The sequence below is a fragment of the Oncorhynchus masou genome, chromosome 27 (genome assembly GCF_036934945.1).
Source record: "Oncorhynchus masou masou isolate Uvic2021 chromosome 27, UVic_Omas_1.1, whole genome shotgun sequence".
Taxonomy (NCBI): Eukaryota; Metazoa; Chordata; class Actinopteri; order Salmoniformes; family Salmonidae; genus Oncorhynchus; species Oncorhynchus masou.
In genome coordinates, this window is record NC_088238.1 from 53,822,065 (window position 1) to 53,849,410 (window position 27,346).

Genomic DNA, 27,346 nt, shown 5'->3' on the forward strand with positions numbered 1-27,346 from the left:
CGACAGATTTATGACCTCACAAAAAAAAGAGTCTAGGAACTGACCAATGGCATTGATCCACCAATGTGACTAGATAAAGTAACCATATGGCAACATATTAGGATTTAGACTCGCAGAAAAGAAGAAAAAACCCGGAATATTATTGATTCATATTCAGTCATAGAATAATCGTATATAAACTGTTACATCATATAATGTATTGGACAGCCATGGGAAGAGATATGGTTGTATTGCTTCTTGTTTTCTTCTTCTTAGGGCCAGTAAGAAAATCCCCAGCTGCCTGTGTCTGTCGGCGTTGCGCCACTGTTTATAAATAAACGCCAGATTAAACAGGATCTGTTATTGGGGACAGTGTACTGTAGCCTATGGTTTGCTGTGTGAAGGGGCTAAACTCCAGCATATTGGCCTGACATGTTTCCTGACCCCACAAGAATTCCAGGTCTCGCGTGTTCCCCAGTTATTTTTGTAGGCTATTGGTACCTGTTGAATATCACTTACCACACCTAAGCAAAAACAAGCAACCTAGTGAGTGTGTTTTTACCATGGGATGACATCATACTTTGAATAATTGACAAACATAATTTTCATATTTAACCAAAATAATTTGCATATTCCCCTCCCAGCCCTTTACTCTAAAAAAGGTACATTGCTTACCCACCTTCATCTCAAACAATGGTCTAAACCAGGCAATGCTTTCTGTTTTTTCAGACTTAAAAAAAATATATATCAGTAAAATATGATTTAAACAACATGCAGGTCAAATGTAAAATTGTAATTGTTTTTAATAATGTCATAGGCTACTATGGATAATGCAGTCACACTAATAATTTTTAATTACAAGTGTTATGATTAGCTATTAAGTTTTGTGTTTGGGGTGTCACCGCTCGTTCCTGTCGCAGCGTGCATTTGTTTTGCCTCAGTTCTGTGTGTTGTGACATTCTAGAGGTGAAGTTGTGAACACGTCAGTAAGACTGTTTGAGTGAACATCGGCTGTCTTTCTTGCGCAGCAAACGCAAGTGCTGCATCAACAGACTCCTTGGCAGAACGCGAGGAGGGCAGAGGGGTACTGTGACGACGATTTTAGTAATGTCTCTTGAGAAATAACATTGTAGCGTCTCTAAACATGACTTCGGTGTGGAAGAGACTTCAGCGTGTCGGCAAGAAAGCGTCGAAGTTCCAGTTTGCGGTGACTTTTCAAGAACTGACAGTAGAATGCACGAAGAAATGGTAAGTAAACATGCTTTTTTTTGTTGCCTTGATAAAAATGGTCATGTCTGAACCGATAAAACGCAACCTCGTGGGACCTTTGTCACTGACTCTGTCCCCAGCTCGAGTTGTGATGTTTTAAGGTCATACTTTTAGATTCAAATTTGGTTGGTGCAAAGCTATGTTGTCAGTTATAGGCTAAGTGATGGTTTAATGTTGTCAGTTATAGGCTAAATGATGGTTTAATGTTGTCAGTTATAGGCTAAATGATGGTTTAATGTTGTCAGTTGCGTACTGCTATCACATTGTCTTCCCCATTACTTTTTTTGTTGAATGTACACGTTTATACCATCAGTGCATCGTGCATTACACTGTACTGTACAGCTTTGGATGAGCGTACGCCTTTGACAGCCAATGCACTTCCGCATTTGCCCTTTTCCTATTCTAATCATCGTCATGCGACAAGCATCCTAATTGACATTCAGTTATTCAGAGGGGAAACATTAAAACTGGTTGTTTTGAGGTTAAGCAATAGATGTGTCCAAATTCAAATATAAAAATGTGTAAGCCTGAACTATGAAGTATCACAGGTCTATAACAGGTGAATGAACTACAGTTGATTCTGTACGATGATGATGATGATGATGTCATTTATTCATGAAAATCATTGTTGTCATCACCGTTGTCATGATGATGATGATGATCATCATCATCCATCATCATCATCCATCATCATCATCATCATCACCTGTAGTGCATATAATGTCCACTTGTTCCAAGCAGGTGTTATTATTTTTCGACCATACAGTGCATTCAGAAAGTATTCAGAACCCTTGAAATTTTCCAAAATGTGTTACGTTACAGCCTTATTCTAAAATTGATTAAATTGTTTTCACCCTCATTAATCGATACACAATACCCCATAATGACAAAGTAAAAACTGTTTTTTAGAAATGTTTGCAAATGTAAAACTGAAATATCACATTTACATAAGTATTCAGACCCTTAACTCAGTACTTTGTTGAAGCACCTTTGGTAGCGATTACAGCCCAGTGTCTTCTTGTGTATGTCGCTACAAGCTTGGCACACCTGTAGTTGTGGAGTTTCTCCAATTCTTCTCTGCAGATTCTCACACCTCTGTCAGGTTGGATGGGGAGCTTTCAAGTCTGAGCTCTGGCTGGGCCACTCAGTAACATTCAGAGACTTGTCCCGAAGCCAATCCTGCGCTGTCATGGCTGTGTGCTTCGTGTCGTTATCCTGTTGGAAGGTGAACCTTCGACCCAGTCTGAGGTCCTGAGTGCTATGGAGCAGGTTTTCATCATCAAGGATCTCTCTGTACTTCGCTCCGTTCATCTTTCCCTCGATCCTGACTAGTCTCCGAGTCCCTGCTGCTGAATAACATCCCCACAGTATGATGCTGCCACCACCATGCTTCACCGTAGGAATGGTGCCAGGTTTTCTCCAACGTCTAGTTTGATTTACATTTGGTTGAGTTGTCAACTAACGTGAATTCAAAGTGAAATCAACCAAGAATGTTCACCTTATCATAGGATTTAGCTTAAAAGTTAGGTGGGGAAAAAATACATTCCCTTACCTTGATGACTTTTTGAAAATCCAATCAGTTATCCATGTTGATTCAACGTCGTCATATAACATTTTTGTTGTGGAAATGATGTGGAAACAACGTTGATTCAGCCAGTTTTTGCCCAGTAGGATGTTATTTCAGCATTTTAAGCTGATACTGTATCTCTTAGTCTGACCTAACCTAATATAATCATGTAATCAATCACTCATGTGGAATAAAGACTGTCAGGCTGGTGAGGCAGAGTGCTATGCAGCCCCTCTGACAACCCAATGCACTGCTGCCTATGACTGCTGTGCAGCCAGGTGTTGCTCACACACGCGCTAAGTCAGTTCTTATGTATGTATGGAATGTGCGTACAGCCAGTGGTGCTGTGGTTCCTGTCTGGGCCCTGGCTCTGCATGAATTCCATTAGCATTACTCACATTGTACCTAGAATGTGCTTCCTCCATCCGCCCAGCCCTAACTGGCAGACGACCTCCCTGTCTCTCTACCCTCATTGTTCTATTATACACCACCTTAGTAGTATTAGTATGTTCTTGGTATTGCTATCTAGCGAACCATTCTCCTATACCTAGTGTATGCATATTCAGCTTGATGATAACATCATTCAGTACAGTGTAATTTTAATGTGGTAAGAGTCAAGTTTGACCAGTTTGAAAACGAGGTCATCAATTGCATGGCTTTTATGACTGTTTGATGTATGAGATTAACACAAGTGGTGTTTTGTCGGCTGGTGATGGAGTCAGTATGTTTTGGTGATCTGACTCTTGGCAGCAAACTGTGGGTTCTGTATGGGCCTCTGCTTGTTCACTGTTTAGCAGTAATACCATGTGATGCTGTGAAACCACAGACCACGCAACGTCACATCAGTCACTCAACAAGCCCCAGCAGCACAGCATTAAAAGGCCAATATCGGCAGTTAATATTGATGAAATTATATATTGGTCCGACTCCACAGAGAATAGCAGTAATGTTACCAGACGTGGTGTACGTTTCCATGTTTCCAGTTCGCAAGAAGAATGTGAACAATGTGGATCAGCTAGACAGGTCGTCCTGCTTAACTGATTAGCAAAACGACTGTTCAGTTTGCAACAATAGAGGTGTGTGTGCGTACAGTGCATTTGGAAAGTATTCAGACCCCTTGACTTTTTCCATAATTTTGTTACGTTACAGCCTTATTCTAACATATATATATATTTTTAATGATCCTCATCAATCTACACACAATACCTCATAATGACGAAGCGAAAACAGGTGTTTAGACATTTGTATACATTTTCACAAATAAAATAACTGAAATAACTTATTTATATAAGTATTCAGACCCTTACAACCAACTAATTGCAGCATTACTGCAAAGCGAAAGGGGGGAAAAGTAAGGATCTTGTAAGTCTGGCCTGCATTAAAGACCAAAGTTATTTAAAGAAAATTGTGATTAAAAAAAATATATACCATTTTCATTTAAGGACCAAAAAATTGACAGCTGTGTCATATAGATTGCAAAATAGTTGTGAAGAAATGTTCGATGTACTGATTCCATGGCACATAGTTTATGAACTGATATGCAAAAGCTGCATATAGCAATACTTGGTGATTTGAAAAGTCATAGTCAATCGGTCAATAATATAATAACACTTTTAGTTAAAAAAATTCTTTAATTTACAATCTGTAGAAACTATGAGAATAGAAAAGTTCAGAACGTTTGTGAAGCATCACAGCACAGTTAAAAAATATATGTCAAATAGAAATCCAATATGGAGGATGTTAAGAGATATATGGGAGGGGTTGAAAGGAGCTGAAGGGTGGGACTAATAACAACAAGATAACATATACTGTGTCTATAAAATGTATATAGGTTCACAACTTTTGTGAAACAGCACAGTTAAAAATACATGGCAAATAGAGATCAAACAAGATGGAAAATCAGAAATAGATGGGATAGGTTGAGGGTAGTGGAAAGACAGGACTCAAAACAAACAAAGTATAACTATTGTCAAATAAATTGTGTCCGTAAAAGGTATATAGTGTTTATAAGTGTTGTTGTTCATTCGTTTACACCAATTAGGGGAGGGGTGGAAGGGTTAGTGGAAAATAACAAAGTAAATATATTTTAAATAAGGTATGTGTGTGTATATGTACACTAACGTTCGAAAGTTCGGGGTCACTTAGAAATGTCCTTGCATTTTTTTTTTTGTCCTTGCACTTTTTTTTTTGTCCATTAAAATAACATCAAATGGATCAGAAATACAGTGTAGACATTGTTATTAATGTCGTAAATGACTATTGTAGCTGGAAACGGCTGATTTAAAAAAAAAAAATATATCTACATAGGTGTACAGAAGGCCCATTATCAGCAACTATCACTTCTGTCTTCCAATGGCATGTTGTGTTAGCTAATCCAAGTTTATAATTTTAAAAGACTAATTGATCATTAGAAAACCGTTTGGCCATTATGTTAGCACAGCTGACAACTAGTTGAGTATCTGGAGCATTAGCATTTGTGGGTTCAATTGCAGGATCAAAATGGCCAGAAACAAAGAACTTTCTTCTTAAACTTGTCAGTCTATTCTTGTTCTGAGAAATGAAGGCTATTCCATGCGAGAAATTGCCAAGAAACTGAAAATCTCATACAACGCTGTGTACCACTCCCTTCCAGAACAGCATAAACTGGCTCAAACCAGAATAGAAAGAGGAGTGGGAGGCCCCGGTGCACAACTGAGCAAGAGGACAAGTACATTAGAGTGTCTAGTTTGAGAAACAGATGCCTCAAGTCCTCAACTGGCAGCTTCATTAAATAGTACGCGCAAAACACCAGTCTCAACGTCAACAGTGAAGAGGCGACTCCGGGATGCTGGCCTTCTAGGCATAGTTGCAAAGAAAAAGCCATATCTCAGACTGGCCAATAAAAATAAAAGATTAAGATGGGCAAATGAGCACAGACACTGGACAGAGGAAGCTTGGAAAAGTGTTATGGACAGACAAATCTAAGTTTGAGGTGTTCAGATCACAAAGAAGGACATCTGTGAGACGCAGAAAAAAATGAAAAGTTGCTGGCGGAGTGCTTGACGCCACCTGTTAAGCATGGTGGAGGTAATGTGATGGTCTGGGGGTGCTTTGGTGGTGGTAAAGTGGGAGATTTGTACAGGGTAAAAGGGATCTTGAAGAAGGAAGGCTATCACTCCATTTTGCAACGCCATGCCATATACCCTGTGGACGGCACTTAATTGGAGCCAATTTCCTCCTACAACAGGACAATGACACAGCTCCAAACTATGCAAGAACTATTTAGGGAAGAAGCAGTCAGCTGGTATATTGTCTATAATGGAGTGGCCAGCACAGTCACCGGATCTCAACCCTATTGAGCTATTGTGGGATCAGCTTGACCGTCAAGCCAATCCAACGTGTGGGAGGTGCTTCAGGAAGCATGGGGTGAAATCTCTTCATATTACCTCAACAAATTGACAACTAAAATGACAAAGGTCTGCAAGGCTGTAATTGCTGCAGATGGAGGATTCTTTGACGAGAGCAAAGTTTGAAGGACACAATTGTTATTTTAATTAAAAATCATTATTTATAACCTTGTCAACGTTTTGACTATATTTCCTATTAATTTTGCAACTAATGTCATGTATGTTTTCATGGAAAACAAGGACATTTCTAAGTGACCCCAAACTTTTAAACAGTAGTGTATGTTTTTCACAATTCCTGACATTTGATCCTAGTAAAAATCCGCTGTTTTAGGTCAGTTAGGATCACCACTTTATTTTAAGAATGTGAAACGTCAGAATAATAGTAGAGAGTGATTTATTTCAGCTTTTATTTTTTTCAACACGTTCTCAGTGGGTCAGAAGTGTACATACACTCAATTATTATTTGGTAGCATTGCCTTCAAATTGTTGAACTTGGGTCAAACGCTTCAGTAGTCCTTCCACAAGCTTCCCACAATAAGTTGGCTGAACATTGGCCCATTCCTCCTGACAGAGCTGGTGTAACTGTGTCAGGTTTGTAGGCCTCATTGCTCGCACATGTTTTTTTCAGTTATGCCCACAAATTTTTTATATGATTTGAGGTCAGAGCTTTGTGATGGCCACTCCAATACCTTGACTTTGTTGTCCTTAAGCCATTTTGGAAGTATGCCTGGAGTCATTGTCCATTTGGAAGACCCATTTGCGACCAAGCTTTAACTTCCTGACTGATGTCTTGAGATGTTGCTTCAATATATCCACATAATTGTCCTGCCTCATGATGCTATCTATTTTGTGAAGTGCACCAGTCCCTCATGCAGAAAAGCACCCCAACAGCATGATGCTGCCACCCCCTTGCTTCACGGTTGGGATGATGTTCTTCGGCTTGCAAGCCTCCCCCTTTTTCTTCCAAACATAATGATGGTCATTATGGCCGAACAGTTCTATTTTTGTTTCATCAGACCAGAGGACATTTCTCCAAAAAGTACGATCTTTGTCCCCATGTGCATTTACAAACCGTAGTCTGGCTTTTTTATGGCGGTTTTGGAGCAGTGGCTTCTTCCTTGCTCAGTGGCTTCGGCCTTTCAGGTAATGTCGATATAGGACTTGTTTTACTGTGGATATGGATACTTTAGTACCTGTTTCCTCCAGCAATCTTCACAAGGTCCTTTGCTGTTGTTCTGGGATTGATTTCCACTTTCGCACCAAAAGTACCTTCATTTCTAGGAGACAGAACACGTCTCCTTCCTGAGCGGTATGATGGCTGCGTAGTCCCATGGTGTTTATACTTGCGTACTATTATTTGTAGCGATGAACGTGGTACCTTCAGGCGTTTGGAAATCGCTCCCAAGGATGAACCAGACTTGTGGAGTTCTACAAAACAATTTCTGAGGTCTTGTCTGATTGCTTTTGATTTTCCCATGATGTCAAGCAAAGATGCACTGAGATTGAAGGTAGGCCTTGAAATACATCCACAGGTACACCTCCAATTGACTCATGTCAATTAGCTTATAATAAGCTTCTAAAGCCATGACATACTTTAATGGAATTTTCCAAGCTTTTTAAAGGCACAGTCAACTTAGTGTATGTAAACTTCTGACCCCCTGGAATTGTGATACAGTGAGTTATTTCAATGTATTTTTTCCAGTTTCGAATTAAATATACCTTCCTCCATCCCGCCTCACCCAATGTGGTACAGATCTGCTATTTTTTAGATCTTATAACTGGAAGCTCTATCAGAAGCTAGCCATCAGAGACTAGCCAGCTAATTAGCTACTAGCTATTTAGTCATTGTTAGCCACTGCAAGCAGTCTTTACCTTTAGCTCAGACACTAGATGCTTTAGCCTGGATAATACCTGCCAGTCTGCACAGCGTGATATCAGCCATGAGCATATCGGACTGCTTTTCTCCACTACATCACCGGATTCCTACAGCAAGCTCTGGACCATTACACCGGATCATCGCAGCTAGCTAGCTGCTACCGAGTGGCTAATGTGGCTAACGCTCTTGTCCAGAAGCAAGCACCAGTTAGCCTCGAGCTAAGCCCATCTCCCCGCTAGCCAACGAAGTACACCAACTACAGTAACTCTCTTGCCAATTGGCCTGGACCCTTTGTCGACACGGAGCCCCGCCGATCCATCACTACTGGTCTGCTGACGTAATTCGGCCGATGTGCTCTCAACCGACCTCTGCATTGTGTATGTCTGCTAGCCCCGGCCCGCTAGCTTTCTGAACGCCGTGTCTCCCACTCGCCTAGCATAGTAACGACTACCGAACGGCTCCTTGTTTCATCTATTGCTGCTCATTGAACTCTATGATCACTCGGCTACACAGCTGATGCCTGCTGGACTGTTCATTAACACGGTACTTCATTTTGTTTATCTATCGGCCGCAGCCTCGAACTCAGGCCATGTGTGTAGCTAACTGACCCTCTAACTGACCCTCTCTGCTCAGCTGTTTACCCGTTGTTGTCTTAGCTCTCCCAATCAACACCTGTGATTGCTTTATGCCTCTCTCTAATGTCAATATGCCTTGTATACTGTTGTTGAGGGTAGCTCTCATTGTTTTATTTTACTGCGGAGCCCCTAGTCCCACTCAACATGCCTTAGATAGCTTCTTTGTCCCACCCCCCACACATGCAGAGAGCTCGCCTAGATTAACTGGTGCCTCCAGAGATGCAACCTTTCTCATCGTCACTCAATGCCTAGGTTTACCTCCACTGTACTCGCACCCTACCATACCCTTGACTGTACATTATGCCCTGAATCTATCCTACCACGCCCAGAAATATGCTCCTTTTATTCTCTGTTTCCAACGCACTAGACGACCAGTTCTTGTAGCCTTTAGTCGTACCCTCATCCTACTCCTCTTCTGTTCCCCTGGTGATGTAGAGGTTAACCCAGGCCCTGTGTGTCCCCAGGCGCTCTCATTTGTTGACTTCTGTAACCATAAAAGCCTTGGGTTCATGCATGTTAACATCAGAAGCCTCCTCCCTAAGTTTGCTTTATTCACTGCTTTAGCACACTCCAGCAACCCTGATGTCCTAGCCGTGTCTGAATCCTGGCTTAGGAAGGCCACTAAAAATTCTGAAATTTCCATCCCCAACTGCAATATTTCCCGTCAAGATATAACTGCTAAAGGGGGCGGAGTTGAAATCTACTGCAAAGATAGCCTGCAGAGTTCTGTCATACTATCCAGGTCTATGCGCAAACAGTTCGAGCATCTAATTTTAAAAATGAATCTCTCCAGAAATAAGTCTCTCACTGTTGCCGTTTGTTATAGACCCCCCTCAGCTCCCAGCTGTTCCCTGGACACCATATGTGAATTGATTGCCCCTCATCTATCTTCAGAGTTGATACTGTTAGGTGACCTATTATTTTTTTCATGTTTATTTAACCAGGTAGGCCAATTGAGAACAAGTTCTCATTTACAACTGCGACCTGGCCAAGATAAAGCAAAGCAGTGCGACAAAAACAACACAGAGTTACACATGGGATAAACAAATGTAGAAAAACCTGTATACCGTGTGTGCAAATGAAGTAAGGAGGTAAGGCAATAAATAGGCCATAGTGGCTAAGTAATTACAATTTAGCAATTAACACTGGAGTGATAGATGTGCAGATGAGGATGTGCAAGTAGAAATACTGGTGTGCAAAAGAGCAGAAAAACAAATATGGGGATGAAGTAGGTAGTTGGAAGGGCTATTTACAGATGGGCTGTGTACAGCTGCAGCAATCTGTAAGCTGCTCTGACAGCTGATGCTTAAAGCTAGTGAGGGAGATATAAGTCTCCAACTTCAGTGATTTTTGCAATTCGTTCCAGTCACTGGCAGCAGAGAACTGGAAGAAAAGGCGGCCAAAGGAGGTGTTGGCTCTGGGGATGACCAGTGAAATATACCTGCTGGAGCGCATGCTACGGGTGGGTGTTGCTATGGTGACCAGTGAGCTAAGGCAGAGCTTTACCTAGCAAAGACTTATAGATGACCTGGAGCCAGTGGCTTTGGCGAGGGCCAGCCAACGAGAGCATACAGGTCGCAGTGGTGGGTAGTATATGGGGCTTTGATGAAAAAACGGATGGCACTGTGATAGACTGCATCCAATTTGCTGAGTAGAGTGTTGGAGTCTATTTTGTAAATGACTTCACCGAAGTGAAGAATCGGTAGATCATGAACAGTCAGTTTTACGAGGGTATGTTTGGCAGCATGAGAGGAGGCTTTATTGCCAAATAGGATTAGTCTTGTTCAAGGAGGTGACCAAGAACTCGATAGACACTCTGACAGAACTCCAGAGTTCCTCTGTGGAGATGGTAGAACCTTCAGAAGGCCAGACGAAGCCACTCCTCAGTAAAAGGCACATGACAGCCCGATTTTCTGGTCTGATGAAACCAAGATTGAACACTTTGGCCTGAATGCCAAGCGAGCAAAGTACAGAGAGATCCTTGATGAAAACCTGCTCCAGAGCACTCAGGACCTCAGACTGGGGTGAAGGTTCACCTTCCAACAGGACAACAACCCTGAGCACACAGCCAAGACAACACAGGAGTGGCTTCGGGACAAGTCTCTGAATGTCCTTGAGTGGCCCAGTCAGAGCCCAGACTTGAACCCGATCAAACATCTATGGAGAGACCTGAAAGTAGCTGAGCAGTGACGCTCCCCATCCAACCTGACAGAGCTTGAGAGGATCTGCAGAGAAGAATGGGAGAATCTCCCCAATTAGAGGTGTGCCAAGCTTGTAGCATCATACCCAAGAAGAGTCAAAGCTGTAATCCCTGACAAAGGTGCTTCAACAAAGTACGGAGTAAAGTGTCTGAATACTTATGTAAATGTGATATTTCAGTTTTTTATATTTAATACATTTGCATAAATTTTGAAAAACCCTTTTTTGCTTTGTCATTATGGGGTATTGTGTGTAGATTAATGAGGAAAAAACTATTGAATCAATTTTAGAATAAGGCTGTAACGTAACAAAATGTGGAAAAAGTCAAGGGGTCTGAATACTTTCCGAATGCACCATATGTCCTGGTTCGTTCTGCACGTTCTCTCCAAATACAGCGCATTAGTCTGTCAAGGGTTTTTCCTCAAGAATGCATGCTGGGAGTGGGAATAAAAACATACACTCATGTGACAGGATGTAATATGAAAGTGTTATGGTAAAGATTATCTCTTATAACACCGTGATTTATAAGATGATGTGGTCCCATTCACACAACTATGGTTATTTCCCTTAGGCTACTTGGTATAACTACCCCTGTAAACACTTGTTTCAGTGGCATCAGCATGTTGAGTGACCCAATTAGGTGACAGGTCAGTCAGTGGCAAGCTCGGGTTAGTTACCGACCATTACGTCTCATGTATTTCCCAATTAGGTAACTTCATTGTGCAACACATCAGTGCTTATGTTGGGCAGGTCCTAAAATGTTCTACTGCTTGATTACCGGCACCTCTTATATAATATTGTCTCTAGAAAAGTTTAGAAACCATACAATACATCCCCAAAGGTAGACTGTGGTTTGTAACAACTCTAGAGCGCGTGGCGGGCGTTGTGTGAGGCAGGCTGATATTTGTCTGCCGTTGTGTGGGGCAGGCTGATAGTTGTCTGCTGTTGTGTGGGGCAGGCTGATATTTGTCTGCTGTTGTGTGGGGCAGGCTGATATTTGTGTGCCGTTGTGTGGGGCAGGCTGATATTTGTGTGCCGTTGTGTGGGGCAGGCTGATATTTGTCTGCTGTTGTGTGGGGCAGGCTGATATTTGTCTGCCGTTGTGTGGGGCAGGCTGATATTTGTCTGCTGTTGTGTGGGGCAGGCTGATATTTGTGTGCCGTTGTGTGGGGCAGGCTGATATTTGTCTGCCGTTGTGTGGGGCAGGCTGATATTTAGCTGGCGTTGTGTGGGGCAGGCTGATATTTGTCTGCCGTTGTGTGGGGCAGGCTGATATTTGTCTGCCGCTGTGTGGGGCAGGCTGATATTTGTCTGCCGTTGTGTGGGGCAGGCTGATATTTGTCTGCCGTTGTGTGGGGCAGGCTGATATTTGTCTGCCGTTGTGTGGGGAAGGCTGATATTTGTCTGCCGTTGTGTGGGGCAGGCTGATATTTGTCTGCCGCTGTGTGGGGCAGGCTGATATTTGTCTGCCGTTGTGTGGGGCAGGCTGATATTTGGCTGCCGTTGTGTGGGGCAGGCTGATATTTGGCTGCCGTTGTGTGGGGCAGGCTGATATTTGGCTGGCAGGTGTATGGGGCAGGCTGATATTTGGCTGGCTGCAGGCTGATATTGGGCTGGCAGGGTATGGGGCAGGCTGATATTTGGCTGGCAGGTGTATGGGGCAGGCTGATATTGGGCTGGCAGGTGTATGGGGCAGGCTGATATTGGGCTGGCAGGTGTATGGGGCAGGCTGATATTGGGCTGGCAGGTGTATGGGGCAGGCTGATATTGGGCTGGCAGGTGTATGGGGCAGGCTGATATTGGGGCAGGTGTATGGGGCAGGCTGATATTGGGCTGGCAGGTGTATGGGGCAGGCTGATATTGGGCTGGCAGGTGTATGGGGCAGGCTGATATTGGGCTGGCAGGTGTATGGGGCAGGCTGATATTGGGCTGGCAGGTGTATGGGGCAGGCTGATATTGGGCTGGCTGTATGGGGCAGGCTGATATTGGGCTGTGTATGGGGCAGGCTGATATTGGGCTGGCAGGTGTATGGGGCAGGCTGATATTGGGCTGGCAGATATTGGGCTGTGTATGGGGCAGGCTGATATTGGGCTGGCAGGTGTATGGGGCAGGCTGATATTGGGCTGGCAGGTGTATGGGGCAGGCTGATATTGGGCTGGCAGGTGTATGGGGCAGGCTGATATTGGGCTGGCAGGTGTATGGGGGCAGGTGTATGGGGCAGGCTGATATTGGGCTGGCAGGTGTATGGGGCAGGCTGATATTTGGCTTGCAGGTGTATGGGGCAGGCTGATATTTGGCTGGCAGGTGTATGGGGCAGGCTGATATTGGGCTGGCAGGTGTTTTGGGGAGGCTGATATTGGGCTGGCAGGTGTATGGGGCAGGCGGATATTGGGTTGGCAGGTGTATGGGGCAGGCTGATATTTGGCTGGCCGGTGTATGGGGCAGGCTGATATTGGGCTGGCAGGTGTATGGGGCAGGCTGATATTGGGCTGGCAGGTGTATGGGGCAGGCTGATATTTGTCTGGCGTTGTGTGAAGCAGGCTGATATTTTGCTGGCGGGTGGGTGAGTTAGCTGTTAACCTAATGGTTAAGCCCCACCATTCCACAGGTCTATTTCTGTGGCCCCCCCACCACCTCACCTTTCCCCCAGCCTCCTCCACTTTGCCCTTACTCTCTGATCCTCCCAGCTTCTATAACTGGCCTGCAACATGAGAGAGGCCCATCCCGTCCAGTCATACTGTTTACTCTACCCTTACTCTCTACCTCCCTACTTCTCCCATCCTCAGCCAGCAAACAAGTAGTTAGTTACTCACAGGCAGTTCAACTTTTAAGAACCTATGTTCATTCTAGCGTACTAAGAAGACATAAGAGTGCATTCTGTTACATTTCCACATGCAAATAGCCTGTTGCTTGTTTTCTGTCAGAGTCGTCCGGACTGACTATCTTGCCGACTCTCACTATTGGTTCTTGTTATTGGGAGATGAAAAAAGGTCAACAACATGGCACTCGGTTATTTCACATCCACACAATGAATCTCTTCTAGGATTACATAATAGCTGATCAAGTCTAGAATAGGTCTGTTGGTAGACAACCATATTTGTGTGACGTACATGTAGGAGGTAGCTGGCCGCAGCTGCTGGAGACAAGGTGAAGTATTGTGGCCTGACGGTTGCTAGGGACCACACCCTCCAGTAATAGGGCACTGAGGACTGTAATTGCACAAGTGAAAAAAAAAAACATGTCCAAGCTGAGATATGTTCAGTAGGGAGCAAGGAGGTGTGAAACTTGGAGTGTAACATGGAGGTTTTACCTACCCCAAACGTGTCCAATGATGTTTTAGAAAGTTGTTGCTACAGTTGGACCTGCTGAACACTACACTCATCATGTGTCTCACAGCAGAAGCAACCAGAGGAGGCCTCTTTGACACTCAGGCTATAGTTAGTTTGTTGATGTTGACCCCATTGTGGAGTTCATTCTATACTCAGTCTGTTTGTTAGAGCTTTGATTATTTCAATCAGATGTGTCGTGCTAGGGCAAAAACCAAAACGTGCACTCGGGGTTACAGCCCTGAACAGAGTCACAACATGGCTGACGCTCCCCCTCCTTCTCTTGTGTTTACGCAGCAGACAGATGTGTGAGCTTGTATTTGAGAGAAGGCCAATGGGTCATTCCTTAAGCTTTTATCTTTGTGTCCCTTAATTCCAGTCACTTTATGGGGGGGGGTTATTCATAAATCCTCGACTTAGTCCACATTTTGTTGTGTTACAGCCTGAGTTAAAAATGAATAGCTGTGAGCCATTCTTGGTAAGAGCTTTGAACACCTAGATTTGTACGATTTTTTCCAATTGTTATTTTCAAGCTCTGTCAAATTTGTGGTTGATCATAGCTAGACAAGCATTTTCAAATCTTGCCAAAGATTTTCAAGCAGATTTAAGTCAAAACTGTAACTCGACCACTCACTGTCTTCTTGGTAAGCAACTCCAGTATATATTTGGCCTTGTGCTTGAGGTTGTCGTCCTGATGAAAGGTGAATTAATCTCCCAGTGTCTGGTGGAAGCAGACTGAACCAGGTTTTCCTTTAGGATTATGCCTGTGCTTAGCTCCATTCTGTAAATGTTTTATCCTGAAAAACTCCCCAGTCCTTAACAATTACAAGCATAACCATAAGATGATTCAGCCACCACTACACTTCCAGATATGGAGGGTGGTACTCAGTAATGTGTTGTATTGAATTTTCCCCAAAGTGAATTGCTTTTCCACATTTTTTTGCAGTACTACTTTAGTGCGTTGTTGCAAACTGGATGCATGTTTAGAAATATTTGTATTCCTTGTATTCCTTTTTTCACTCTGTCAATTAGGTTAATATTGTGGAGTAAATACAATGTTGTTGACCCATCCTCAGTTTTCTCCTATCACAACCATTCAACTGTAATTATTTTAAAGTCAACATTGACCTCACGGTGAAATCCCTGAGTGGTTTCCTTCCTCTCCGGTAACTGAGTTAGGAAAGACACCTGTATCTTTGTAGTGACTGGGTGTATTGATACACCACCCAAAGTATAGTTAATAACTTCACCAGGCTCAAAGGGATATTCAATGTCTGCTTTTTTAAAAGAAGAAGTGCCCTTCTTTGTGAGGCATTAGAAAACCTCCCTGGTCTTTGTGGTTGAATCTGTGTTTGAAATTCACGGCTCGATTGTACAGATAATTGTGTGTGTGGGGTAAAGAGATGAGGTAGGCATTCAAAAATCATGTTAAACACTATTATTGCACACAGAGGGAGTCCATGCAACTTGTTAAGCAAATTTTGACTCCTGGACTTATTTAGACTTAGCATAACAAAGGGGTTGAATACTTATTGACTCAGCTTTAATTATTTTATTATTTTGCAAAACGTACTTTCACATTATATGGGGTATTGTATGTGGACCAGTCACAATTTTTTATTTAAAAAAAAAATCATTTTTAAATTCAGGCTTTAACACAACAAAATGTGGAAAAAATAAAGGGGTGTGAATACTGTTCATAGTATGTGCTTACATGCTGCATGTTTGTGGCATGCTGTGACCAGAAGGAAGGAACAGAGGATACACTGAGAGCTCTGTCCTGATAGTTATTCTGTGCTATAGTACCGGTATCTTCCTATGCACTGTACACAATTTGAATATCTCAGGCTAGGCTTGGGCGGTATCCAGATGTTAATTTCGTCAGACCGTCCTTCTCTCATCCCGGGGATTTACGGTATTACGGGTGTAGCACACAAGGGGGTGCTAAAAAGGCAAGAAAAGCCCATTGGACCTCTATTACCAGAATGCTAATAACATTTTCACAAACTAATAGCGAAATCACATAAGAAAACTAACATAAACTAATTGCAAAGACGGCTTAAAAGTTATCCAAGCATAGCTAGTAGTTATTAAATCTCATTTTCGGTAAGTGTGGACATTTACAAGTGAAAGGGAACAATATAAATTGTGCAAATGAACAAAGTTGTTGTGCATGCTTTTCTGAAGGAAGTACATGGAGCAGAGGGGAGAAGAAGAGAGGAGAAAAGAAAACCTTAGTCGGAAGCACAGGGAAAAAATGGCAACTGTACAGATAACTCATGCAGAGTTCTTTGACTTCTGTCAGAAAGACATTATAAGATATCTGATGGCAAACATTTAGTAGTGAATTGAATAACTTCATCACCTCATGTACGCTGAACAACAGACTGGCTGATAGATATAGAACTTTATGAACTCTGCAGCTCCCGCTTTCTCCCGTTGTGCTATTTACAAACAAACACGTGACTGGCTCAACTGTTCTGGGGAACTACGGTGAGATTCATAATTTAAAATAATGTGACAGGTGAAATGAAGAGCGCAATCTGCTTTATCTCCCAATGTATTGCACAAGTTGACTGCAGGTAAATATTCACATTTATTGAACAACTTCAAATAAATCGTTTTGACGGTATTGAAAATCCTCCTGTGGCTTTTTCCAAATGCCCCAAAACAGTATGTGGTATATATGAAGAATGCAGGGTCGCCTCGTGGCTAGAGCGTTGGACTAGTAACCGAAAGGTTGCAAGTTTCAATCCCTGAGCTGACCAGGTACAAATCTGTTGTTCTGCCCCTGAACAAGGCAGTTAACCCACTGTTCCTAGACTGTCATTGAAAATAAGAATTTGTTGTTAACTGACTTGCCTGGTAAAATAAATGTATATCTATTATTACCTGAAGTGGGTTAGGTAATCAAATACTGCATTTTCAAAGGAAACACTAATCCCTCAGGGCACAGATGATATTGGTTCAGTCACTGGTTGAAACAACATTGATTCAACCTGTGTGTGTGCCCAGTAGGATATCCCAGCTTACCTTTGGGCGATTCCACACCAGCATGGCCGGAATTGTTTTGGGGGGGCGTGTCTCAGATTGTTCTGGTAATTCTCACAATAAAACTTAATTGGGAGGAAGGATGTTTAACATCGTTTTTACATTTGTATCACAAACCATTTTTGGGAAAATCATGGCCAACTTAGGCTCTTTTTCAGACCTATACAGTCCCTGCTTCCTGTAAGACCCAATGATCTGTGAACCGTACATGATACAGACAACACATTGTCATTATACTCCTAATAGTGTGTTTTAAAATATGGAGTATGTTTATATTGTGAGAAATAAATAAATAAATAAATATACACATTAATTTATTCAACATTACAAATATTAATATCTCAAAAGTACTCTTTTTTATGTTGTTAATTTGAGACACATTGTTTGGAATACTCTTCAAACACATCAAATATACAGAGTGTGCTTTCTGCTACTTTTTTTCTACAATAGAAATTGACATCACAGCCCTCCATTCAGCAAATCACCAGCAGAGGGAGGTCCCATTGAATCCATTTTCCCATTCAGCTGTGTTGGTGGTGGTCATAAAATGTAGCAGAGAGCCCACTAGACATTTGATGCACTTGTAGAGTATTGTAGGCCAACAGTATATGTCTAAAAAGGGCCTAAAATCGCCTCGTGATTTTCTGAAAGATGCTCATGTAAAAAGCATATCAAACCAACTTCCTCTCAATTAAGTGAGAATTGGCAGAAAAATCGGAATATTTTTGTTAACAATGTTAATGTATGTTCATACATTGTCTTTTTTTACCCCCTTTTTCTCCCCAATTTTGTGGTATCCAATTGGTAGTAGTTACAGTCTTGTCTCATCGATGCAACTCCTGTACGGACTCGGGAGAGGCGAAGGTCGAGAACCATGCGTACTCCGAAACACAACCCAACCAAGCCGCACTGCTTCTTGACACAGCACCCATCCAACCCGGAAGCCAGCCGCACCAATGTGTCGGAGGAAACACCGTACACCTGGTCAGTGTGCACTGCGCCCGGCCCGCCACAGGAGTCGCTAGTGCACGATGAGACAAAGATATCCCTGCCGGCCAAACCCTCCCTAACCCGGACGACACTGCGCCAATTGTGCGCCGCCCCGTGGGCCTCCCAGTTGCGGCTGGCTGCGACAGAGCCTGGGCTCGAACCCAGAATCTCTGGTGGCATAGCTAGCACTGCGATGGGAGGCTTACTTTAACATTGTTAATGTATGCTTATACAATGCTTATGTGTGCTGTTACAGTGTGTATGTGTACTGTTACAGTGTGAATGTGTGCTGTTAGTGTGTATGTGTGCTGTTACAGTGTGCATGTGTGCTGTTACAGTGTGTATGTGTGCTGATACAGTGTGTATGTGTGCTGATACAGTGTGTATGTGTGCTGTTACAGTGTGTATGTGTGCTGTTACAGTGTGTATGTGTGCTGATACAGTGTGTATGTGTGCTGTAACAGTGTGTATGTGTGCTGTTACAGTGTGTATGTGTGCTGTTACAGTGTGTATGTGTGCTGATACAGTGTGTATGTGTGCTGATACAGTGTGTATGTGTGCTGTTACAGTGTGTATGTGTGCTGTTACAGTGTGTATGTGTGCTGATACAGTGTGTATGTGTGCTGTAACAGTGTGTATGTGTGCTGTTACAGTGTGTATGTGTGCTGTTACAGTGTGTATGTGTGCTGATACAGTGTGTATGTGTGCTGTTACAGTGTGTATGTGTGCTGTTACAGTGTGTATGTGTGCTGATACAGTGTGTATGTGTGCTGTTAGTGTGTATGTGTGCTGATACATTTACATTTACATTTAAGTCATTTAGCAGACAATACAGTGTGTATGTGTGCTGTTACAGTGTGTATGTGTGCTGTTACAGTGTGTATGTGTGCTGTTACAGTGTGTATGTGTGCTGTAACAGTGTGTATGTGTGCTGTAACAGTGTGTATGTGTGCTGTTACAGTGTGTATGTGTGCTGTTACAGTGTGTATGTGTGCTGATACAGTGTGTATGTGTGCTGTTACAGTGTGTATGTGTGCTGTTACAGTGTGTATGTGTGCTGATACAGTGTGTATGTGTGCTGTTAGTGTGTATGTGTGCTGATACATTTACATTTACATTTAAGTCATTTAGCAGACGATACAGTGTGTATGTGTGCTGTTACAGTGTGTATGTGTGCTGTTACAGTGTGTATGTGTGCTGTTACAGTGTGTATGTGTGCTGATACAGTGTGTATGTGTGCTGTTACAGTGTGTATGTGTGCTGTTAAACTGTGTGTATGTGTGCTGTTACAGTGTGTATGTGTGCTGTTACAGTGTGTATGTGTGCTGTTACAGTGTGTATGTGTGCTGTTACAGTGTGTATGTGTGCTGTTAGTGTGTATGTGTGCTGTTACAGTGTGTATGTGTGCTGTTACAGTGTGTATGTGTGCTGTTACAGTGTGTATGTGTGCTGATACAGTGTGTATGTGTGCTGATACAGTGTGTATGTGTGCTATTACAGTGTGTATGTGTGCTGTTACAGTGTGTATGTGTGCTGTTACAGTGTGTATGTGTGCTGTTACAGTGTGTATGTGTGCTGATACAGTGTGTATGTGTGCTGTTACAGTGTGTATGTGTGCTATTACAGTGTGTATGTGTGCTGTTACAGTGTGTATGTGTGCTGTTACAGTGTGTATGTGTGCTGATACAGTGTGTATGTGTGCTATTACAGTGTGTATGTGTGCTGTTACAGTGTGTATGTGTGCTGTTACAGTGTGTATGTGTGCTGTTACAGTGTGTATGTGTGCTGTTACAGTGTGTATGTGTGCTGTTACAGTGTGTATGTGTGCTGTTACAGTGTGTATGTGTGCTGTTACAGTGTGTATGTGTGCTGATACAGTGTGTATGTGTGCTGATACAGTGTGTATGTGTGCTGATACAGTGTGTATGTGTGCTGTAACAGTGTGTATGTGTGCTGATACAGTGTGTATGTGTGCTGTAACAGTGTGTATGTGTGCTGATACAGTGTGTATGTATGTACAATGCTTATTATGTGAACTTCATTGTTCTGTGTTTTTGTTACTTTCAGGCAGCCAGACAAACTGAGAGTAGTATGGAGCAGGAGAAACCGGAGAAATTGCACCAAGGTAATATGGGGACGGAACTTCATTCAACAAGTAGACTCGTGACATATGTAGGCCTGTTTGTCTAGAACTTGTCATCACGATAAAGTGTGATTAGGCCCCTAATGTATGTAGCCTACCTAAGGGTGTGTAGCCTATAAGGTGAAATGTCAGATTTTCTGGTGTTTGAGGAAATGGAACCATGTATTACATAGAAGTGTGGTATGTTTTGAGTTCAGACATAAATCATTCTGGCTTTATTCATCACAGTAATTGCTTCATTAATCACATCACATTTAAGGTGCACTATGCAGAAATCACTCCGCCTTTTCCTGGTTGCTAAAACTCCAATAGTTGGCCTTATTTCAGTTTATGTGACAAAATAAACAAGTGTAGTGTAGAGAATTATTGTACCATCTAAACCCGCTGTGAAATATCTTTTCCAGAACCAAAAATATTGTATTCCCAGCTGTTTGAAGCTGGTGTATAAAAACAAAAGTAAAAGACAGGAAGCATAGAAATATCGCACATAGAAGAGATCTACAGTTTCTTAGACTTGCTTTCAATGAGAATGACAGATCTATAACTCCCATTGCTATGTGAATTTGGTCGGGTCGCCCAAAAAGTGACACAGTGCAAGCTTTAAGGCTCAGTTGCTTATAGTCACAATGTGTTCATTATTTATCACGTTCAACATTCTACAAGCCACACGTGACTTATTCAGTATACAGTACAATTCATAGGTATGACTGGGTTCCCCCAGTCACCGTATTATCAGATCCTTTCCCTGACTTGATATTTACCCCATTTCCTCAGCTGCATGGGTGGCAGCCTGGCATCAAGAACCCCTACAGGGGCACGGTGGTGTGGCAGCTGCCCGAAAACCTGGACATCACCGTCACACTCTTCAAGGTATGGAATCTCACCCCTGGAAAGATATGTGCAAATGAATTGGGAAATTATTTAGATGAATCTGTGTTTGGATGGACAAAACATGTTTCCTTATTCTCAGAATCGCTCTTCTTTTAGGACCCGACTGCAGATGAATTTGAAGATAAGGACTGGACATTCATCATTGAGAATGTGAGTCTTCTTGTCTGATGTGGTGGAATGAATAGATGTTTCTATCAATTAGAATGTTGAGTCAAACACACATACAGTACATGGAGTGTTTAAAGTGCCTGCAACAAAAACATTTCCTGGCTTTAAGCCTTAATACAGTTTAGGGGGAAAAAATCCTCTTGGATATACCAAAGTATTGGATTTAAACAGCATCAGCAGGAAAGCCTGAGTTAACCCCTGACCTTTGCCTCCCAGGAGACTAACAAGGGCCACAGGAAGGTGCTGGCATCGGTGGACGTCAACATGAAGAAGTTTGCCAGCGCCACCCCTGCCCAGTACGACCTGACGCTGAAGCCCAAGCCCCTGTCTGTGAAGGTGGTGGAGGCCACACTCAAACTGACCTTGACCTGCGTCTTCCTCAAAGAGGGCAAGGCCACGTGAGTTGCCATTTATCTAATCAGTCATGCTTATCACAGGCTTACCGTATTATGTCGAGTCCCTCAGCTACTAAAATGCTTACCGTATTATGTCGAGTCCCTTGGCTACTAAAATGCTTACCGTATTGTGTCGAGTCCCTCGGCTACTAAAATGCTTACTGTATTATGTCGAGTCCCTTGGCTACTAAAATGCTTACCGTATTATGTTGAGTCCCTCGGCTACTAAAATGCTTACTGTATTATGTCGAGTCCCTTGGCTACTAAAATGCTTACCGTATTATGTCGAGTCCCTCGGCTACTAAAATGCTTACCGTATTATTTCAAGTAGACAGAGATTGAGATTCTAAATGGTTTACCACATTATGTGAAGTAGAAAAGGCCTTGAGTCAACTGTCTCTCAACTAAGCTTACCGTTAAAAAAACAAAGCTCACCGTTAAAAAAACAAAGCTTTACCGTTAAAAAAACAAAGCTTTGTGATGGCGTATAACCTTTTGAGTTTATTACTGACCTGTAATGTTATAGTCAGTTAATGGTGTTTAGTGATTAGTCATATACAGTCAATTAGACAGTATTACTGTTTCTGGGAGAGTTATAATACAAGGCTTCTTCCTTTGTAATCCAACAGAGATGAGGACATGCAGAGTCTGGCCAGTCTGATGAGCCTGAAGCAGAGTGACATCGGCAACCTGGACGACTTCAACGATAGTGACGAGGAGGAGGGTGAGAGGAGGGTCAGCATCGGAGCCGGCATGGGCCCCGCCACTCCCGTCACAGGTATGGGTCTCGACACAAATGACAAGTCATCCGCTCTCGCATTCCAGGATCGAGTCAAGACGGAGAAGAATGTGTATGAGACTGAGACACACAAAATGCTCTGGTCTTGACACTGATAAACACAGTAGCTTTGTACAGTACTAACCCTGCATGCACACCGGAAAACAAAAGCCCACTTATCCACTCCATCTCACAGGTAAACAAAACTGCCATAGGAGATGCTCACTTTGCATATGTTTGCCATCCTTCGGAGGTGTGACAGATTTGAAGTGTTTAATGTTTGAAAACATTGCTCAATACACCTGCATGGCACATTGCTCCACTCTCCAGCCTCACACGTAATGTCTCAACTACGGTTGCCCAGTAGGAACTCACAAATGCCCTCCTATACATTTTCCCTTTCGAATGTATGAATGCCAAACAAATCTCTTTCCACGCCAAGCTTCCCTTTCCATAATAAATCAATATCCTTTCCTTCCTTTTCTTTTCTTTAATATTTTCCCCTTCCTTCCTTCCTTCCTTCCTTACTTCCTTACTTCCTTCCTTACTTCCTTACTTCCTTCCTTCCTTCCTTCTTTTCCTTCCTTCCTTCTTTTCCTTTCTTCCCTTCCTTCAACTCTGAAAGCACCCACGAGAAGAATATGTGATCAGGCATGGAGGCCTGTGATTGACCCAGAGCCCACAAGTAACTTCCTGTTTCTGCCCCTGCTCCCGCCTCCTATGAATCCTGATTGGATCTTTTCCCTGGCTCTGGTCCTATCCCCTCTCCTCCTATATAACATCCCATCCCTCATTTGAAATGTTAATATTTATGTGTTATAAGCATTTATCTAAATATTGATCATCAAACTATTCACATCATTTGTATGGTTTGATTAATCATATTTATTAAACCCAATGGATATTAGCCAATGAGGTGTCAAATGAAGTTGTATACCTCATTACATTCTCATGTTAAATCATTAAATCAGATACTCTGTCCATAACACTTTTTCCAATCTTCCTCTGTCCAGTGTCTGTGGAATAGACATGGAATAGCCTTCATTTCTCAGAACAAGAATAGACTGACGAGTTTAAGAAGAAAGTTATTTGTTACTGGCCATTTTGAGCTTGTAATCAAACCCACAAATACTGATGCTCCAGATACTCAACTAGTCTAAAGAAGACCAGTTTTATTGGTTCTTTAATCAGAACAACAGTTTTCAGCTGTGCTAACATAATGGCCAAAGGGTTTTCTAATGATCAATTAGCCTTTTAAAATGATAAACTTGGATTAGCTAACACAACATGCCATTGGAACACAGGAGTGATGGTTGCTGATAATGGGCCTCTGTACACCTATGTAGATATTCCATTAAAAATCAGCAGTTTCCAGCTACAATAGTCATTTCCAACAGTAACAATGTCTACACTGTATTTCCTATCAATTTTATGTTATTTTAACAGACTAAAACATGCTTTTCTTTCAAAAACAAGGACATTTCTCAGTGACCCCAACCTTTTGAACGGTAGTGTAAGTAAACAAATTAGTAGTCGTTTCAATAACTGTTTGAAGTGATGGAATCTGTTACGTGTTAATCTTTATTGTTACACAATATGGATTCCTAATGTAGTCATTTATAATGAAGAGTTACAGTGAGAGAGAACATTTATTTGAGCAACTGTACCGTTTGAAAGTCTGGGATGAGTATCTGAGTACTATCCCTATCCATTTCTTATCTACTTTCATTCTTCCCCTCTTTCCTTTTCTCACTTCTCCTTCCCTGCTGTTCTCATTTTCCCTCCTCTCTTTTCTCTGGAACCCTCTTCTTCAACTGCATTTCACCTGAGCCTAACCCTAACCCTTACCCTAACCCTAACTCCTAACCCCTAACCCTAACCCCTAACCATAACCCCTAACACCTAACCCTAACCCCTAACCCTTTGATATCTGTATATCTCTACAACACTTTGTCTCTACTTTCTCTTCTGTTCTCTCCTGCATCTGTCCTCCTTCCTATCTGCTGCTCCACCTCTTCTCCCACCCCATCACCTCTTCTCCCACCACATCACCTCCACCCCCTCGCCCTCTTTCTGCCCATCACCTTCACTTCCACCCCGCCCTAATCTCTGACCCCACCTCCCTCTTTCTGCCCATCACCTCCCCTTCCGCCCCGCCCTCATCTCTGACCCCGCCTCCCTCTTTCTGCCCATCATCTCTCCTCCCACCCTGCCCTCATCTCTTTCACCCAGCTGCCAGTGAGATAGATTGAAGTAGCTCATTTGGCACTGTCTCTACCATCTCACTCCTGTCACACCCCCCTCTGCCCGTACCCCTCGACCCCTCTGCCCCGCCTCCCGCCCCTGCCTCCTGCTCCCGACTCAACACCGACCCTGAGGGCACCACTCACCCGGCACGACCCTCCCTCTATGCCTACCAAGTGCCAGCCTTTGTCTGCTCCTACCCACCTGCACTGCCAGAAATCTTCCAACCCGCCGCTGGCTCAGGTCCTGGCAAACAGACTGACTGACTCACGGTCTTATCACTGTGACTTTGAATCATAGACCACACCTATTGTAATAAGTAAATAGTCCATTTGCAGTTTTTATTTAAGGAGTGAATACCTACAAGTTTGATTCTGTGCATAGCGTTAACTAGTACATCAGTTAGAATATTTGTTTGACATTTGATAAATGATTAAAGGTTGATTGCTTTAAAGAGAGGAGAGAGTTCTGAGAAATTGAGAGCGGCATTTGTTGTTTGGGAATTCTGACTCATGGGAAGACATTAAAGGGGCCTCAGACTTGTTATATAATGTAACTGTCTATGGTCTGAGGCACCCCCTGCTGTTGAAAACAGTTTAGCCACAGCAAGATTGAGAAAAACACGTCGACAGATTCCTGGACGAATGAACTGAATGTCCTGAATGTGCTGAATTACCTTGAGACATACATAGGCCTGGAATAATTATTTTCTCCACGGACTGAAATGCTAGCCGTTGAAAGTTTATTGCCGAGGTTGCCAGGGGCGACTGCCTCATTTCCATAGCAACTGTCCTAACTCGCAGTGAATTTGTTCATCAAAGCGGTGACATATTTTATGGTTTCTGGCGTTGGTCCATTGACTTCCTGTCATGACTGTTGCTAGGGAAGTGAGGTCGCAGTTAATAGGGCTGTTCAGGGAGATTTTTGGACACACTAGAGGAATGCTTCTTTGCTGGATTTATATGTGGAGTAGTTTAGTTGTTGAGTGCTTTACTTTATTTAGGCTAGTTTTAAGAGAAAGCATGTTCTTTTTTTGAGAACATTTAGCCAAGCTTAATGACAATGTATTTTCTGTATTTTCTCCGTACTGGTCGGAGTACTAGTAAATCCATGACGTTATCCACAGATGTTGGCATATTTCCCAGCATGCTCTGTTGCAGGTTTGTTTCAATATCTTTGTTTTCGCATGTGCATTGATTGTTTTTTATCTTGAGCTCCACAAGGATAAGAAACGTACATTTTTCTAAACTAATCAAATCTCTAAGTGGTTGGATTCATAGCAACCGTTAGTTGTTGGTGGTGGTAGTCTTCTTGTAGTATATATTCTAACCTACTCTCCGGCATTTTAAATGCAAGTTGTGAGTGATGGAAAAGTGATGGATACCCAACACAGATTGGATATCACATTGCAAACCACCCTTATAACACAAAGGAAGTCAAGTGAAACAGAAATGTACTTTGTTGTAGTTGATTTTTTATGAAAAACAACACAGAAAAGTGTAAAAAGGCAAGAGAGTTGGTTGAAAAACGACAGGGAAAACAGTAACATGGCAATTGGAGTTAAATTTAAGAAACTCTCTGAGAGTTGGATGTCTACTCCATTTAGTGTCGTTTTGACTCCAAAAATATCAACACCATGACCAGAGTACCTTTAACACAAAATAGGGTTGGGACCATATAAACCCCAAAATAGTGTTCAATTTGACTCCCTAGAAGTTGAATTAATGCTTGCAATTTTACTGGCTTCCAGAGTGACCCGGGTCTGGACCCTGACAGTCTTTCTGAGGGCCACATGGCTCCGGGTCTGGACCCTGACAGTCTTTCTGAGGGCCACATGGCTCCGGGTCTGGACCCTGACAGTCTTTCTGAGGGCCACATGGCTCCGGGTCTGGACCCTGACAGTCTTTCTGAGGGCCACATGGCTCCGAGTCTGGACCCTGACAGTCTTTCTGAGGGCCACATGGCCCTGGGTCTGGACCCTGACAGTCTTTCTGAGGGCCACATGGCTCCGGGTCTGGACCCTGACAGTCTTTCTGAGGGCCACATGGCCCTGGGTCTGGACCCTGACAGTCTTTCTGAGGGCCACATGGCTCCGGGTCTGGACCCTGACAGTCTTTCTGAGGGCCACATGGCTCCGGGTCTGGACCCTGACAGTCTTTCTGAGGGCCACATGGCTCCGGGTCTGGACCCTGACAGTCTTTCTGAGGGCCACATGGCTCCGGGTCTGGACCCTGACAGTCTTTCTGAGGGCCACATGGCTCCGGGTCTCTCCACCGTCTCTCCATCAAGACCCCTCTCAGCCTCCATCACTAGTCATTCCTCCACCTCTCTTCTCTCCTCTTACCCATCCGTTCTTCCACATCCCTCTTTCTCTGATATTCCACAGACAGGTACTGCATGGGGAAAAATGATGGCGTAGTTTCAAGGAATTTGTCCGTAGTTGTATTTT

General features: G+C 43.0%; 1 protein-coding gene across 1 annotated transcript in view; it reads left to right on the forward strand.

Annotated features, from left to right (window-relative positions):
- The first annotated feature begins 925 nt into the window (after positions 1–925).
- LOC135516417 (EH domain-binding protein 1-like protein 1) overlaps positions 926–27,346 on the forward strand; it is a 66,509-nt gene continuing 40,088 nt past the window's right edge. Inside the window, exons 1-6 of the mRNA XM_064940718.1 lie at positions 926–1,227; positions 20,346–20,403; positions 21,196–21,291; positions 21,409–21,462; positions 21,697–21,878; positions 22,505–22,653. Coding sequence (XP_064796790.1) covers positions 1,124–1,227; positions 20,346–20,403; positions 21,196–21,291; positions 21,409–21,462; positions 21,697–21,878; positions 22,505–22,653 — 643 coding nt within the window. The 5' untranslated portion in view covers positions 926–1,123. The remainder of the gene's footprint in view (positions 1,228–20,345; positions 20,404–21,195; positions 21,292–21,408; positions 21,463–21,696; positions 21,879–22,504; positions 22,654–27,346) is intronic.